The following is a 13,280-nucleotide window of genomic DNA, read 5'->3' on the forward strand; positions in this document are numbered from 1 at the left end:
GTGGAGATGGGTCATCTCCACGACTCACCGCTCTGCAGTGGCACGGCAGCGTGGCTGTGTGGAACTGACCAGAGGCATACCTGGATTCCCTAAGCCACTTGGCTCAGACAGTTTATGTCTGCGGGTGGAACGGGGGCTGGGGGGTGGGGGGTAGCGGGTGCTCACTCGTGTGCAATTTGCCTAGAATTTCAGCCTTGCAGAAGAAAAACATCAGGAGCAGGGGTCACTGCAACTCGGTGACGGCATACGGACTTATACACTATCTTCCTGTTACCTCTTCCACAGTCTCATCGGCCATCCAACGCTATTCTAACGCGAGGAATTGTTTTACCCCACTCTGTTTATTCATTTATTTCTCAAGAGATTTCGTTATTTCTTTTTTACAGAGTTTTTAAGATCCAAAGGGAGACCAGATTACAGCCCAAGTTGTTTGGGATAATTCACTCCGCTGTGGAAGGTCCAGCATGGGGCAGGGAAGTTTCTCCCTGAACCTATTCTCTTCCCTGCTTGCTTACCAGCCTCCTTCCGTCAGTCTGAAAGCTGCCATGATTGCAGATAAAACTAAGACACTAATACCTTCAAATGGATATAGGGTGGGGGATGGGGGAAACGGGCGAACTTTCTTCCTGCACTTTACTTAGAGAGGTCTTGTTTTCGTTTTTGTTTTCTGCCTCTCAAGATCGAACCCAAGGCATTGCGCATGCTCCACAATCACTCTACCAGATGCAGAGGATTCAAAACTGGAGCACAGGGGAATTTACCCAGGGCAGCTTAATTTAGCAACCTCGGGACACTTCTTTCCCACCTTGAATGACATCTGTAAGATCGCCTGGGCTGCTTTGGCATCTAACTTCTGAAGGTTACAGCAGAAAACTCTCCAAGTATCACGTCACGGGGCTGAAATGTCCGTTCCCACAGCTTTGCAGTCTCTAGCGAGGTAGGGCGTATATCTCCTCATAGGGGGGAGGAGAGAAGCACACACGTTCCTCCTCTCCCATCTGCGTCCCTTCTAGCTGGTCTGCATCAGAACTGGGCCTGAAACATGAGCAGGGAACACGGGTGTACTCGCCAACATACATTGCTGCCACTCTGCGTGGCAGGCTGCACAAAGGTTTACGGTCCCTATCGCCTGCTTGGAAGTCCAAACATAGCCATAGACCATAACTGTGATGCAGAACGGGAGAGGGGTGGGGAGCAGCCCGGGACCCAGCATACCTGTCATGACCAGCACCCACGAAAGGAGAGAAGCCCTCGCTCTCCACAAACGCAGCATTGTCTTGAGGGTAGATGGTGTAGTACTGTGGGGGACTCGGTGTGGCAGCCACTGCTCCGCTAGAAGGTACGAGACCGCAAGGGTTCATCATGGGCTGCAGGTAGGTCGTGTTCATTCCCAGGGGCTCCTGAGAACCATAAGGAGGAGGGATATACTGCACCACGGTGGCCCCGTGGAAGGTGATGGGCTGGTTGATGCCGGTGAAAACGAACGACTGTCCTCCGGAAGTCTGGTCCGAGTCCAGGACCCTTTCCTCGTTATCTGTGCACAACTGGCAGGATAACATTTTGAATTTGCACACAGAGATCAGGATGAATGTCACTCCGACCGACAGAAGGATGGGTCCGAGGAGCTGGGTCCATTCAAAGTGGGAGACACCCTGGTACTTGATCCAGCCCATGACAGTGAATGTGATCCCCACCAGTCCCAGAAAGATCCCTGAGAAAAGCAAGGTGGCCCCCGCCTTGTCGTCGTCGGACACCTGGATGTCGGCGGTACTGGGTGTGTACGGAGTGACGGAGAACACGTTAAGCGGGAAGTCCTCTGGGCGATTACTGCTCTGCTCCATGGCTCCTCCACAACTGTCCAACGTGAGAGGAAACAGACTGTGGGAGCAGGGAATGCAGGCTCGGGTTAGTTAGAGGAGGACCTTTGGGCTTCCGTGGTTAACAGAGTATAACAGACACAGGGCCGAACTTTGTTTAGAAGAACAAAGGTCTAAGAAACGATGCCTGAAGTTTGGTTGTAGGTTTTCAGAAAGTGGGGGGGGGTGTCTCTGTTTTACGAAACAATAGTAAGCTGTCCTTCTATTTTAAGTTCATCCAGACATATGATAATAATAATGGTGGTGGTGATGATGATATTATTATCATTATGATGGTGATTATGAGGATAATTTAATGATGATGATGGTAGTGGTGATGACGATGATGATGATGACAACGATGATGGCCGAAACAGAGACTGTCATGTTAGAAGGTGCTTTTTCTATAGTCACTCATGGCAATGTGCTGTGGTCCTGGTTCTGTCCTACCAAAGCAAGGTGTGTGCGAATGGCAGTGCAATATGGAGGGAGTCCTTGTGGGATGGCTCAGAAGCAGGTTCATACACTGTATTTTCTGTCTTAACCATATAAGGAATTCCACTTCGGATGACAAATCTCTTAGGCCTTTTCTAACAGGGAACCACAGACTAAGTTGTTTGCATTGAAAAGAGAGGTTCCCCACCCCCACAGTTCTGGAGGTTTCTGGGGCCAATTTCAGCATCTAGTGAAGATCTTTCTGTCCCATCCCCAGCCCCAATCTGATGAGGACACTACAGTCCAGCACATCTCTCTTCCTCTCAGAAAGACATTAGCGCCATCCTGGGCCTCACCCTGACCACCTCATCTGTTCCCAATTATGCCCCAAAGGCCTGACTTCCACATGCCATTGATGCAGGAATTCAGCGGATGAGTAACACACCACCTTGGTGTCAACTCAAGCCACATCAGTACTTAGTCCTTAATGTCAGCTCTCTACATGGCTCTGAGACCTTGTTATGCCCTGGCCTGGGACCCATGTTTTCCTGGCTCTCTGCATCTGGGGAATACACTAGTGATGGGAAGGAGAGAACACCCCGGGACTAGTTTCTGTGTGCCATGCCATGCTGCTGGCACACATCTGATGGTGTGAACATCAGATGTTGTGAGATGTTGCCTGGACACAGGCTTCAGGCCCTGTCTCTGGTGGCTGTATAGTTCCTGGTCTCCAAGGTGAGGCAAACAGCTGTCTTTCTGAACCTACCCTGTTTGGCAACCAAACCCAAGCTGGTGTAAAAAAGACAGGCTGATCACCAAAGATGTTATCTGGTTTTTATGACTGACTATACAATTTCCAAACAGACCGGTGAACTTCTTCCTCCTCCAAACAGAAACTCTGGTCTTGTTCTTTTCCTGGATAGACTTTGTCCGAGTAGCTGCCCCCTCTTTGTTGGTTAAATATTACATCAGCTTCCTTTTGCAGAGGCGAGAGAGAGAGCTGCCCTTTTGTCCGAGGCAGCCTTCTTAAACTTCCTCTGACACTAAAACTCACCAGGCCACTATTTTCTTTTCCATAGATGCTGGAGATGGAGGCCAGGCATCCATCACATGAGGTGAGGTAAGGGCTTATGCTGAGCTACATCCCCAGCCCTGGGCTACTTTTTAAAAGAGGAAGATTGAAGTTTCCAGCACAGACCAACATACCTGAACTATCCAAGGAAGAAGCTCAACTAAGTGCCTATGACAGCTAATCCTCACCACAACTTGACCAAACTTAGGAGACACAGCTCTGGGTATGTCTAGGAGGGTGCGCACAGAGAGATTCAAACAGAGGCAGAAAGTCCACCCTGAGTGTGGGTGACTGAAATGAGGGGGGGGGAGAGGGAGAGGGAGGAAGAAGAGGAGAAGGAGGAGGAAGAGGATGAGGAAGAAGAGGAGGGAGGAAAGGAAGGAAGGTGAAAAGGCAGGGAAGAGAGAGGGCTGGAGGGAAGGAAAGAGGGCTGGAGGGACGTCTCAGCAGTTAGGAGCATGTGCTATTCTTGCAGAGGACCTAGGTTTGGTTCCCAGCACCAATTCACAATCATCTGTAACTCAAGTTTCAGGAGGTATGATACTTTCTTCTGACCTTCCTGGGCACAGAGTACAACAACACTACATATACATCATGCAAGCAAAACACTCATACATATAACAATAATAATACAATACATCTATTTTTTATGGAAAAAGTGAGCTGAACAACTGCATTCATCTCTCTGCTCCCTGACTGTGAATGTCATGTGATCGGGTGGCTCACGTGCCCCTCACCCCACTTGTCCCTGCTTTGATGACTGTGTACCATCAAACCATGAGCCAAAACAAACCTTTCTTCCTTTAAGTTGCCTTTGCCAGAAAAGCACAACCCAATTTAATTCCGAACAAGCTCAGAGACTTGTTTCTACTCATCCAAATGCCTGTGCTTGCTAAAAGACGTGACCTGGGAACTCTTGCTTCACTGTCAGGCACGTGGGAAAAGCTCTATGGTGACCTCAGAACTTCTCAAGGAGCCTCAAAACAGCTAAGATTGGGCCTTCTTAGGATGGATGTAGGAGGGAACATCTTTCCCACTGAGTTAGATTGAAGCCCCAGAGTCCACAGACCTGGACAGCTTTCCAACACCAACCAACTTCTCTCCTTGATCAAAACGTTCCTGCTCTGCCAGTCTGACATGCTTACAAGCTCTGAAGCCTTGAGTTAACAGTCAATATACTCTCCACCATCAGGAGACTTCAGGCTCTGTTCTTCTAAGGTATATATGTTTCCCACTTGTCTTTAGTTATAATAGGCATCATATATTTACAGCATGTTGTAACCAGTTACTCGTTCCAGTGCTGTGACCAAATACTGGACACAAATACGCCTGGGGATAGGGGGAAGGAAGCATTTCCTTTGGCTCGCAATTTGAAGGTACAGTCCATCACAGGGGAGCAGCTCCCACAGTTTGAGGGTACAGTCCATCATGGGGGAAGCAGCTCTCACAGTTTGAGGGTACAGTCCATCATGGGGGAGCAGCTCCCACAGTTTGAGAGTACAGCCTATCACAGGGGAGAAGAGCTCCCACGGTTTGAGGGTACAGTCCATCATGGGGGAGCAGCTCCCACAGTTTGAGAGTACAGTCCAGAAATCAGGGGTGCAAGCCCTCAGCTGCAACGCTCCAACCCCACCTCTTTGTTCAACCCAAGACCCCAAACCAGGGAACAAAGCCCACAACTCCTGCCTCAGTTAAACTTCTCAGACACTCCCAGCTCTTACCTATGGTGAGGTGTCAATCATTTTACTGGTAATAAATCATAAATCACCTTACTTTAAAACAAGGCTTTGGTCTACACATAATTTTACCATTTGCTAGAGGTAAAAAGCAAATTTGCATACAATGGAGTGGATCATTTATTTTGCATGAAGAATTAAATTTTGATTGACTACTTGGTACCGCAGGACACAGAGTATCTCGTGTTTGTCTGCATTGATTAGCGCTTTGATTTTGTAATCATCAGTGCTGAGAACACTGCTTGACTTACATAGGTAGGACAAAAATGGCAGGTCGTGTTGAGGACAATTTCGACGTTTTTTTTTTTTTAAATCTGTCTGAATTCCAAGACAAAACTGATTCAAAAAGATGCTTTATGATGCTCAAGTCCATCATTCTAACACAGTATGAGCTAAAGGTACAAGCACTGCATAGTCATACGCAGAGCAGTAATGGAAGAGCAATATTAAAAGTCGCTATATCCCGGAACCAAATTGGGTTGTTTCTGCAAGAGTAGAAAATGTGTATGCACAGCAAAGCTACTGCAGTTGACAGCATACAACAGTCTAGACTCTAAACTTGTCGTGCAAGGGGTGACAGCACAGGTGTTCGGACCCAGGGAGCAGTGGCGTGGAATAATACAGCCAACGTGGGAGAGAGCTGTTGCACATGAATCAGATCTATTTTGCATTTAATTTTGAATTAGTGTTTATGCATTGTGCACCCAGAAACCTTAGCCAAGCTTTTCACAGCTCCGCATACAGTTATGTGGCAGTCACAGCCCAAAACTTAAATTGTGCTCTGAAAGATTGACAGCTCATATAGGTTGGGTTTGGTTGGTCGGCTGGTTGGCTTTTGGAATGGGGAGGTGGCTAAGTGAGTGAAGCACTCACCACACGAGTGTGAGAACCTGAGTTCAGATCCTCAGCCCGCAAGTAAAACCAGCCATAAGAGTGGACATCTATATTCCCAGCATTCCTACAGGAAGCTGGGAGGCAGAGTCACTAGGAGCTCATAGGCCAGACAGCCTGGTGTACAAAGAGGCAAAGAGGCCCTGACTCAAAATAAGGAAGAGTGTAAGGACCAACCTGTAAGGTTGTCCTCTGATCTCCACAAACGTCCATTAGCACACACGTTGCTTCATCCTGGGGCAGCAGCTCCCACAGTTTGAGAGGGTGCAGTCCATCACAGGAATGAATGTGCCCACATTCACACATGCAAACATGTAGACACACATCACACAAACATATTTACACATCTTGCACCTCCCTCCCCTATCTCTCTGTCTCTGTCTCTGTCTCTCTGTCTCTCTATCTCTCTGTCTCTCTGTCTCTGTCTCTGTCTCTCTCTCTCTGTCTCTCTGTGTGTGTGTGTGTGTGTGTGTGTGTGTGTGTGTGTGTGTGTGTGTGTGTGTGTGTTGTGTTCCCAAATAAAACTTTTTTGGGAGATTCTAGGAACTTTAGAATTGGGAGCCTAGCTGAAGAAGGTAGGGACTGGGGGGCAGGGACTGGGGGCAGGGCCTTGGGGTGTGGTATCCTTACCTCTCGCTGTCACTCTTGGCTTCTAGTTTAGCCAGGCAGAGACCAGCTCTCATCTACCACATACTGCTACCACCATGATGTCCAGCCTAGGAACAGGGGACTGACCAACCATGGACCAAACCCTGAAACCAGGAGCCAAAAGCAATCTGTTGTTCCAGAAGTTTCTCTCTGGTATTGATCGTAGGAACACAAAAATACCAACATTCCACTAATGCTGGGATCTTATCATTATAAATTCTCTCAAGTGACTGCCTTGGTGGCCAAGTCCATCTCCTGCTTCAACTTTCAAACCTTTTCCTTAGATAGACGTAACATAGCATTATATACCACCACATATAAATCACATGGCACTTTAACTGAACTTTCCCTTACTTGAGAATATGGAGCATTAAAACTTGACTTTTTTTTTTTTTAGCTAAATGCATTTCATGGGCAGCATTGCAATTAAAGAGAGTAATTCTACTCACTTTATCCCTAATTTGACCCCTCATCCGAGAAGACAGTGTTTTACTACAGAGTTAGTAATTCATCATGGGTATACAAAGGCTGCCTGTGTTTCCCTATGTCTGCTGTCTGTCTCACATCTGTCGAAAGCACCTACATGGACACACTATTTCCTTTCAAACAAAATCTACCACTACTTACCTCCCTTATATGAATGAAAACAAACAAACAAGCAAATCAAGTCAGCACAGCACTGGACATCTTGCAGTCGCAGCATGTGGGGGGAGGGGAGATAGCAAGTCTGAGGCCACCGGGCTACATGGTGACACCTACTTTAAAAGGCCACAGGAAGACAAAAAGGGAAGGAAGGCAGGGGGAGGGATGAGAGATGAGGAGAAGAGAAAAAAGAAAAACACCAAGGCAAACTTTGGGTTGCGTTCTCAATGAGTACAGGAGCCACTGAAGATGGGGAAGAACCCCATCATATTGAAAATGTCTTCCCATTATTGTCTGACCAAGCGTTGCCCTGCCTTCACAGAGAGCATGTGTAGAAGCTGCCCTCTTAAAGGGGGATGGGTGGGCTCCTCCTCTGTCTTCAGTTCCAATGACACATCGAACCCAGTTTACTAACAAGAAATACTCAGAACAAACAGGTGGATGGAGGCCACTTAGCGAATCAGTCATTCAGCAAGATGACTTGGATCTCTTTTTGCATACATTTTAAAAACATCTATAAAATGGCTACATTGTTGATGTCTGTGCATTTGTGGAAACATTAAAAGTTTCAATAGTCTTTTGCAAAGTTTCAAAAACAAAGCACATTGAAATGCACCTATGAGATGCCGGGCAAGTTGGCACATGTCTGTAATCCCAGCACTCGGGAGGTAGAGGCAGAAGGAGGAATATTTCAAAGTCATCCTTGCCTACTTAAGGAGTTTGAGGCCATCCTGGTCTAAACAAAAGCCTATCTCAAGCAAACAAAACTGTACTTCTGGTGAGAACCTCCTTTTCATTTTGGCTGCCCTTGACCTAAATCTGTCTTTAGCTACATGTAGAGATCAGGGTCTCTTCCTTTTTAAAGAACCAATTACAGATGGTGTTTTATCGGCTGAGTTACCAAGGTTTACCACCAGGAGGGACTCACCTTCTGCCTTTTTCACATAAAGAGATCACATTAACTTTATGATCCTTCAGTTTTCTTTTTCTTTCATGTCGTCCTTCCAAAGCTCACACAATGTAACTCAATACTTTGACAAGAATTAATGGTGCAGTTAGAGCTGGGAGTTTCTCAGATAAGAACTAAGACAACAGTGAGCTAGCGAGAATTCAGCTCCTTCACTTCACGGCAGCAAAACCCAGAGTCTGAATGAGGATTCAAAACCATCAGTCATTTATAGTGTAGTAAAGTATATTTTGGCAAGAGAGTAGTTGTAGTGTAATTAGGAATATGACGGAGCTGGGGGTTAAATGCCAGGCCTTCTTCTGTGCTAGAGAGTGCTCTGACACTGTGTGCAGTCCCAGGCCCCCTTTCACTTTTTATCTTGAGATAGGGTTTCAGTAAGTTGCCCAAGATGGATTTTGAACTCAGTACCATTGCCCAATTTGCAATCCTCCTGACTCAGTCTCCTAAGACATTGGAATTACAGACTACACCACTAGTCCCCACATAATTTGTGTCTATCTGTCTGTCTGTCCCTCTGTGTCTCTCTGTCTTTATTTCTGTCTCTCTGTTCTCTGTTTCTCTCTGTCTCTGTCCCTCTCTCTTTCTGAGAGAGAGGTGACAACCTAGATAATTTCACTATATATATATATATATATACACATACATACATACATACATACATACATACATACATACATACTTATGTATGGTGTTGTATATGGCTGAGGCAGGAGAATTATGAGTTACAGCCCAGCCTGGGGTATATAATTAAGCTCTACCTCAAAGTTAAAGGCATAGAATGAGAGGAAAAGAGAAAGATTGTATTATGGCCAGACTATATTCTATCCCTAGAATGTTATTGGAGTTAGCAGTTAACATGGGCATTGCCCCCCAAAAGCAGCACCGTGTGGCTGCATTTGCATAAGATATTGGAAGAGAAACCTGAAAGCAACATTGAAACTCACTCATTATAAAATAAAGAGACAGTTGGGTTACCTTGGCCAACCCACTGGCTGTGAGAACTCTTTGCAGTCTGTGGGCTAGTGGTATGCTGATCTTTCAAGTGTCCCCACCCAGTTGCCATGTTCAGGAGGTTTCTTCTCTACCTGTTAGGTGGGCACCCTGCAGATTCCTGGCTTGTTTGTACTCTCCTCCAACCAGAGAAAAAGAACTCAGTAAGTGCAACTCTTTTGATACTGAATATTGACAAGACATTTTGAAATAACCAATTCCTCCACAAAAATAAAAGAAAATAAAAATAAAGAGAATAATCACTCACAAAAATACGCCTACGTATATCATTCCTAATATTCCTTTTTAAACTTTATTTTTATGTGTATGGGTATTTGGCATGTGTGTATGTATGTCTATGCATTGTATGCATGCCTGATGACTGGGCAGGCCAGAAGAGGGCATTGGATTCGCAGGAATTAGAGTTACAAACAGCTGCGAACTGCCATTTGGGTGCTGGGTACCAAACCTGAGTGTTCTGAGAAATCAGGGGGGGATGGGGGGTGTTTAACCAGTGAGCCACCCTGCCAGCTCATTTATTCTTTAGACAGCTTCACGTGAATATTCACCGGAATGTAGAACAAATCACTGTAGTAACTAAGTTTGGGTTGGAGATAGGAATCCTAAAGGTCTGATAGTTTCCTGCTAAAGACTACATTCCCCAGCTTCCCTTGTGACTACAGAAGTCATGCCCCCCCCCCCTATAAGGGCCAAGTCCCGATTTCTGTAGGCATTTTGGCCATCCTCACACTTGGATGACTTCCATATTCCATGAGGGAAGCTGGGAATTCTTTGTGCATTAAAAAAAAAATCCCAATTCTGAGAGGGTATTAAAAAAAACCATAGGGCAGGAGTTTTCCAGCTGAGGAGGGTCTTGATGGGCGGGAGTAGTTCTGGGTCCTCCAGTCAGATAGCAGGGAAGGGTCCTAACTTGATTGGCTGCTCTGGGTCAGGTGATTGCGGTCCTGTTTTCTTGAAGAGCCTTGGAAAATAATTAGTGGAGGGCTGTAATCAGATGATTTGGTTACAGGATAGAGCTGGAAGATTTCCCGAGAAGGTTGGGATAAGAGGGGAGGCGGGAGAGACATAGTCGCTTAATGTGAGAGAGCGAGAAAGCAGACAGAGAGTTGGTTCAGGGTAGCGGAAGGAAGGGTGTTGTGCTGAGCAGCAGTTAGAGTATCTCAGAAGAGAGTCTATGATAAAACGTAACAGTTAGCCAAGATCCAGAGCGTTAAGTTGGGAGGTAATAACTGTGCGGCTCTGTAGGGAACATTAAGAGACAACGTTGCAGCTGGACCAGACTTTAATCCCAGCACTTGGGCAGGTGAGGCAAGAGGATCTCTGTGAGTTCAAGGCCAGCGGTCCAACAGACTGGACTGTGTGCCAGAGTTCCACAGAAGCAGAAGGGAACTGTGATCAGCTGTTTGTTGCGTCAGACTCCTGCAAGAGGAACAAGTACCTGGAAGCTTTATAAAAGAAGTCAGTAAAAGTCAGCATCTAAGGAATGAGGCTGAACAGAACGTGTCTACGTGGTATCTTGTTTCCAAGGATAATGGACTTGGCATATTTGTTTTAAATATCAAAGATTGGGACTACTAACTTAAATGACCATGTCAGGCTATGTAAAGAGAAAATTTAATTTTAAGTGTATTCCCCTAAAAGAAATGATTTTCAATTTCCAATTTAAATATTCCCAGAGACCAGGTCTGCCTTTTCTAGAGTAAATGATTTCTTTTACTAAGCTTTTTAAAAATTAACCCTATTAACGGGACCTTTTTAAAATTCTCTACAATATTCTCATTCCACATACTCAGCCAACAAATGAAAGATGAAAGCAGTTAATTATATCAAATCTATAGTAAATAATTCGCATGCCACATAAACTAATTAACAAAGAATGCTAAAGCCAATTCTTTATCCCTGCCCATGTAAGGGATCTGCATTCTGTCTTCTTCTGTAGGTATTCTGGTCATCCACACATGTGGGCTTACAAGAGCGCACTCTCAGTGCAGAAATACAGTCCAGCCTAAGGTCAGACCAAGCCGCTCCAACTTGTCTCTCTACAGCTGCCTTTTAATAAGCTAACAACACCCATCAATGGTTGACTCGCTGAATAAATTATAGTGATAATTTATTACTCAGTTTCTTCAGTAGAATATATATTGCATATATTACATATAATTTAATAAATATACTCTTATAAGTTATATATATTTATATATGTTATATATATCATATTATATAAGTTCTATATATTACTTATGAGAGTACATTTATTAATGTTTGATTGGCTAACACAGTTTCTAAGCTGTCCCACAGTGGCGATCTATAGATGGGAACTGACTTAGTCCAGGAAGTTGGAAGCTCAAAGGGAACCAGTAACACATTTCCAGTCTGAGGCTAAAGGCCTGAAGACACCCAGGAGAAACCCTAAGCCCATTCTCAAAGGCTGAAGCATCTGGAATCATATCCATGGGCAACAGCAGCAACACAAACGGACCTACTCAAGTCTGGGAAGACAGTGTACAAACGTCCAACCTCCTCCTCTTTCTCCTCCTCCCCCTCTTCCTCCTGTCCTTCCTCCTCCTCCTCCTTTCTTGTCCCGTCAGACCTCCAGTCTACTGGGTAGTGCCGTCCATATCTCCCCTCTTGGTTCACTGACCTACATAGCAATCTGCTCAGCAAACACTCTGTCACTGCCCAAAGATTGTTTACCCATCCTCTAGGTGTTCCTCAATCCAGCCAAGTTCACAATCCAAACTAGCATCACTCTATTGAAAAATGAATCAGTTCTGGATGAACAGGTCTGGCAAAGTCTCCCAAGATTCACTGTTGCCTAAAGGGATCAGAAGTAAAGTGAGCAGTGTTTACTGTCCTGCCCTTCTCAAAGGGAAAAAAGTATGCTCAACACTCAGTGGGTGCTTAAAAATTAAGGCTCAATGGATACACAACTGGGAAAGAGAACCAGGGAAATGTTCCCTTACAGCAGGTTACCCAGCTTTGCAAATCCCAGAGAAACTTTTCCATTTCATTGCACTGCTCAGTGAGTAAGCCAACCCAGACTGGGCAGAAAGGAAGGTGATTCTTCTTTGCTATGAGAGGAATGTGAAGGTCACATTGCAGACAGACCTGTTGGTCGGGTGATTAATATAGCTGTCCAATCCCTCCACAGAGGGATATCTACTTCTGTGTAGTCCGTGATATTGCTTCGATTTCTGTTCACTTGGGCACCCAAGAGCACGCGAAGATTCAGACTGGCCGTGTGTATACGCACTTGTACACTGGTTGTTCACTGACTTCATCTCCCTTCACTGGCTCAGGCTCTCAATGTGTCACTATGAGTGACCAGCCCACCCATCAACAGTGCCGAATCGTGAAGCCTCCTGAGTTTCCCACTTATTTTCACTGCTTTTCAAACTTACCCATCAAATGTCCTTTCAGACTTACCCATCAAATTTCCTATCTGCAACCACCAACCACATCCCTGTCTGCAACCGCCAATCCACATTCCTGGATAAAGGTACAGTGCTGACAAGGTGACAGATCAATGACAGATAAATAGGCAATGGGACAACCAGAGACAAGCAGGAGAGTGTGTGTGTGTGTGTGTGTGTGTGTGTGTGTGTGTGTGTGTGTGTGTGTGTGTGATTGAATGCCTTTAAAAAGCCTTTAATCCCAGAGCTCAGGAGGCAAAGGCAGGTAGAAATCTATGGGTTTGAGGCCATGAGTCCAGCCTGGTCTATACAGTGAGTAATTGGCCAGCCTGATCTGCACAATGAGTTATGAGCCAGCCTAATCTATGCAGTGGTTAGAGGCCAGCCAAGGTTACATAATCAAACCGTGTTTAAAAAAAACACACAAACAACAACCAAAGAGTTCAATAAGGGGGCTGGGGATTTAGCTCAGTGGTAGAGCGCTTACCTAGGAAGCGCAAGGCCCTGGGTTCGGTCCCCAGCTCCGAAAAAAAAAAAAAAAAAAAAAGAACCAAAGAGTTCAATAAGACAAATTTGAGTTTCAAAACTCTAGCTGCTCAGGACTTGCCT

The 13,280-nt window shown here is 45.5% G+C and overlaps 1 protein-coding gene across 1 annotated transcript; it reads right to left on the reverse strand.

Annotated features, from left to right (window-relative positions):
* Positions 1 to 336: 336 nt before the first annotated feature.
* Tmem174 (transmembrane protein 174) lies at positions 337 to 1,868 on the reverse strand. The gene is made up of 2 exons (NM_001024298.1): positions 1,216 to 1,868; positions 337 to 1,035 (listed from the first exon to the last, which is right to left on the reverse strand). Exons 1-2 carry the CDS (start codon positions 1,839 to 1,841, stop codon positions 930 to 932), a joined length of 732 nt encoding a protein of 243 aa, NP_001019469.1. The 5' UTR covers positions 1,842 to 1,868; the 3' UTR covers positions 337 to 929.
* Positions 1,869 to 13,280: the final 11,412 nt, after the last annotated feature.

The sequence above is a fragment of the Rattus norvegicus genome, chromosome 2 (genome assembly GCF_021556685.1).
Source record: "Rattus norvegicus strain SHRSP/BbbUtx chromosome 2, alternate assembly SHRSP_T2T, whole genome shotgun sequence".
NCBI classification, from domain to species: domain Eukaryota; kingdom Metazoa; phylum Chordata; class Mammalia; order Rodentia; family Muridae; genus Rattus; species Rattus norvegicus.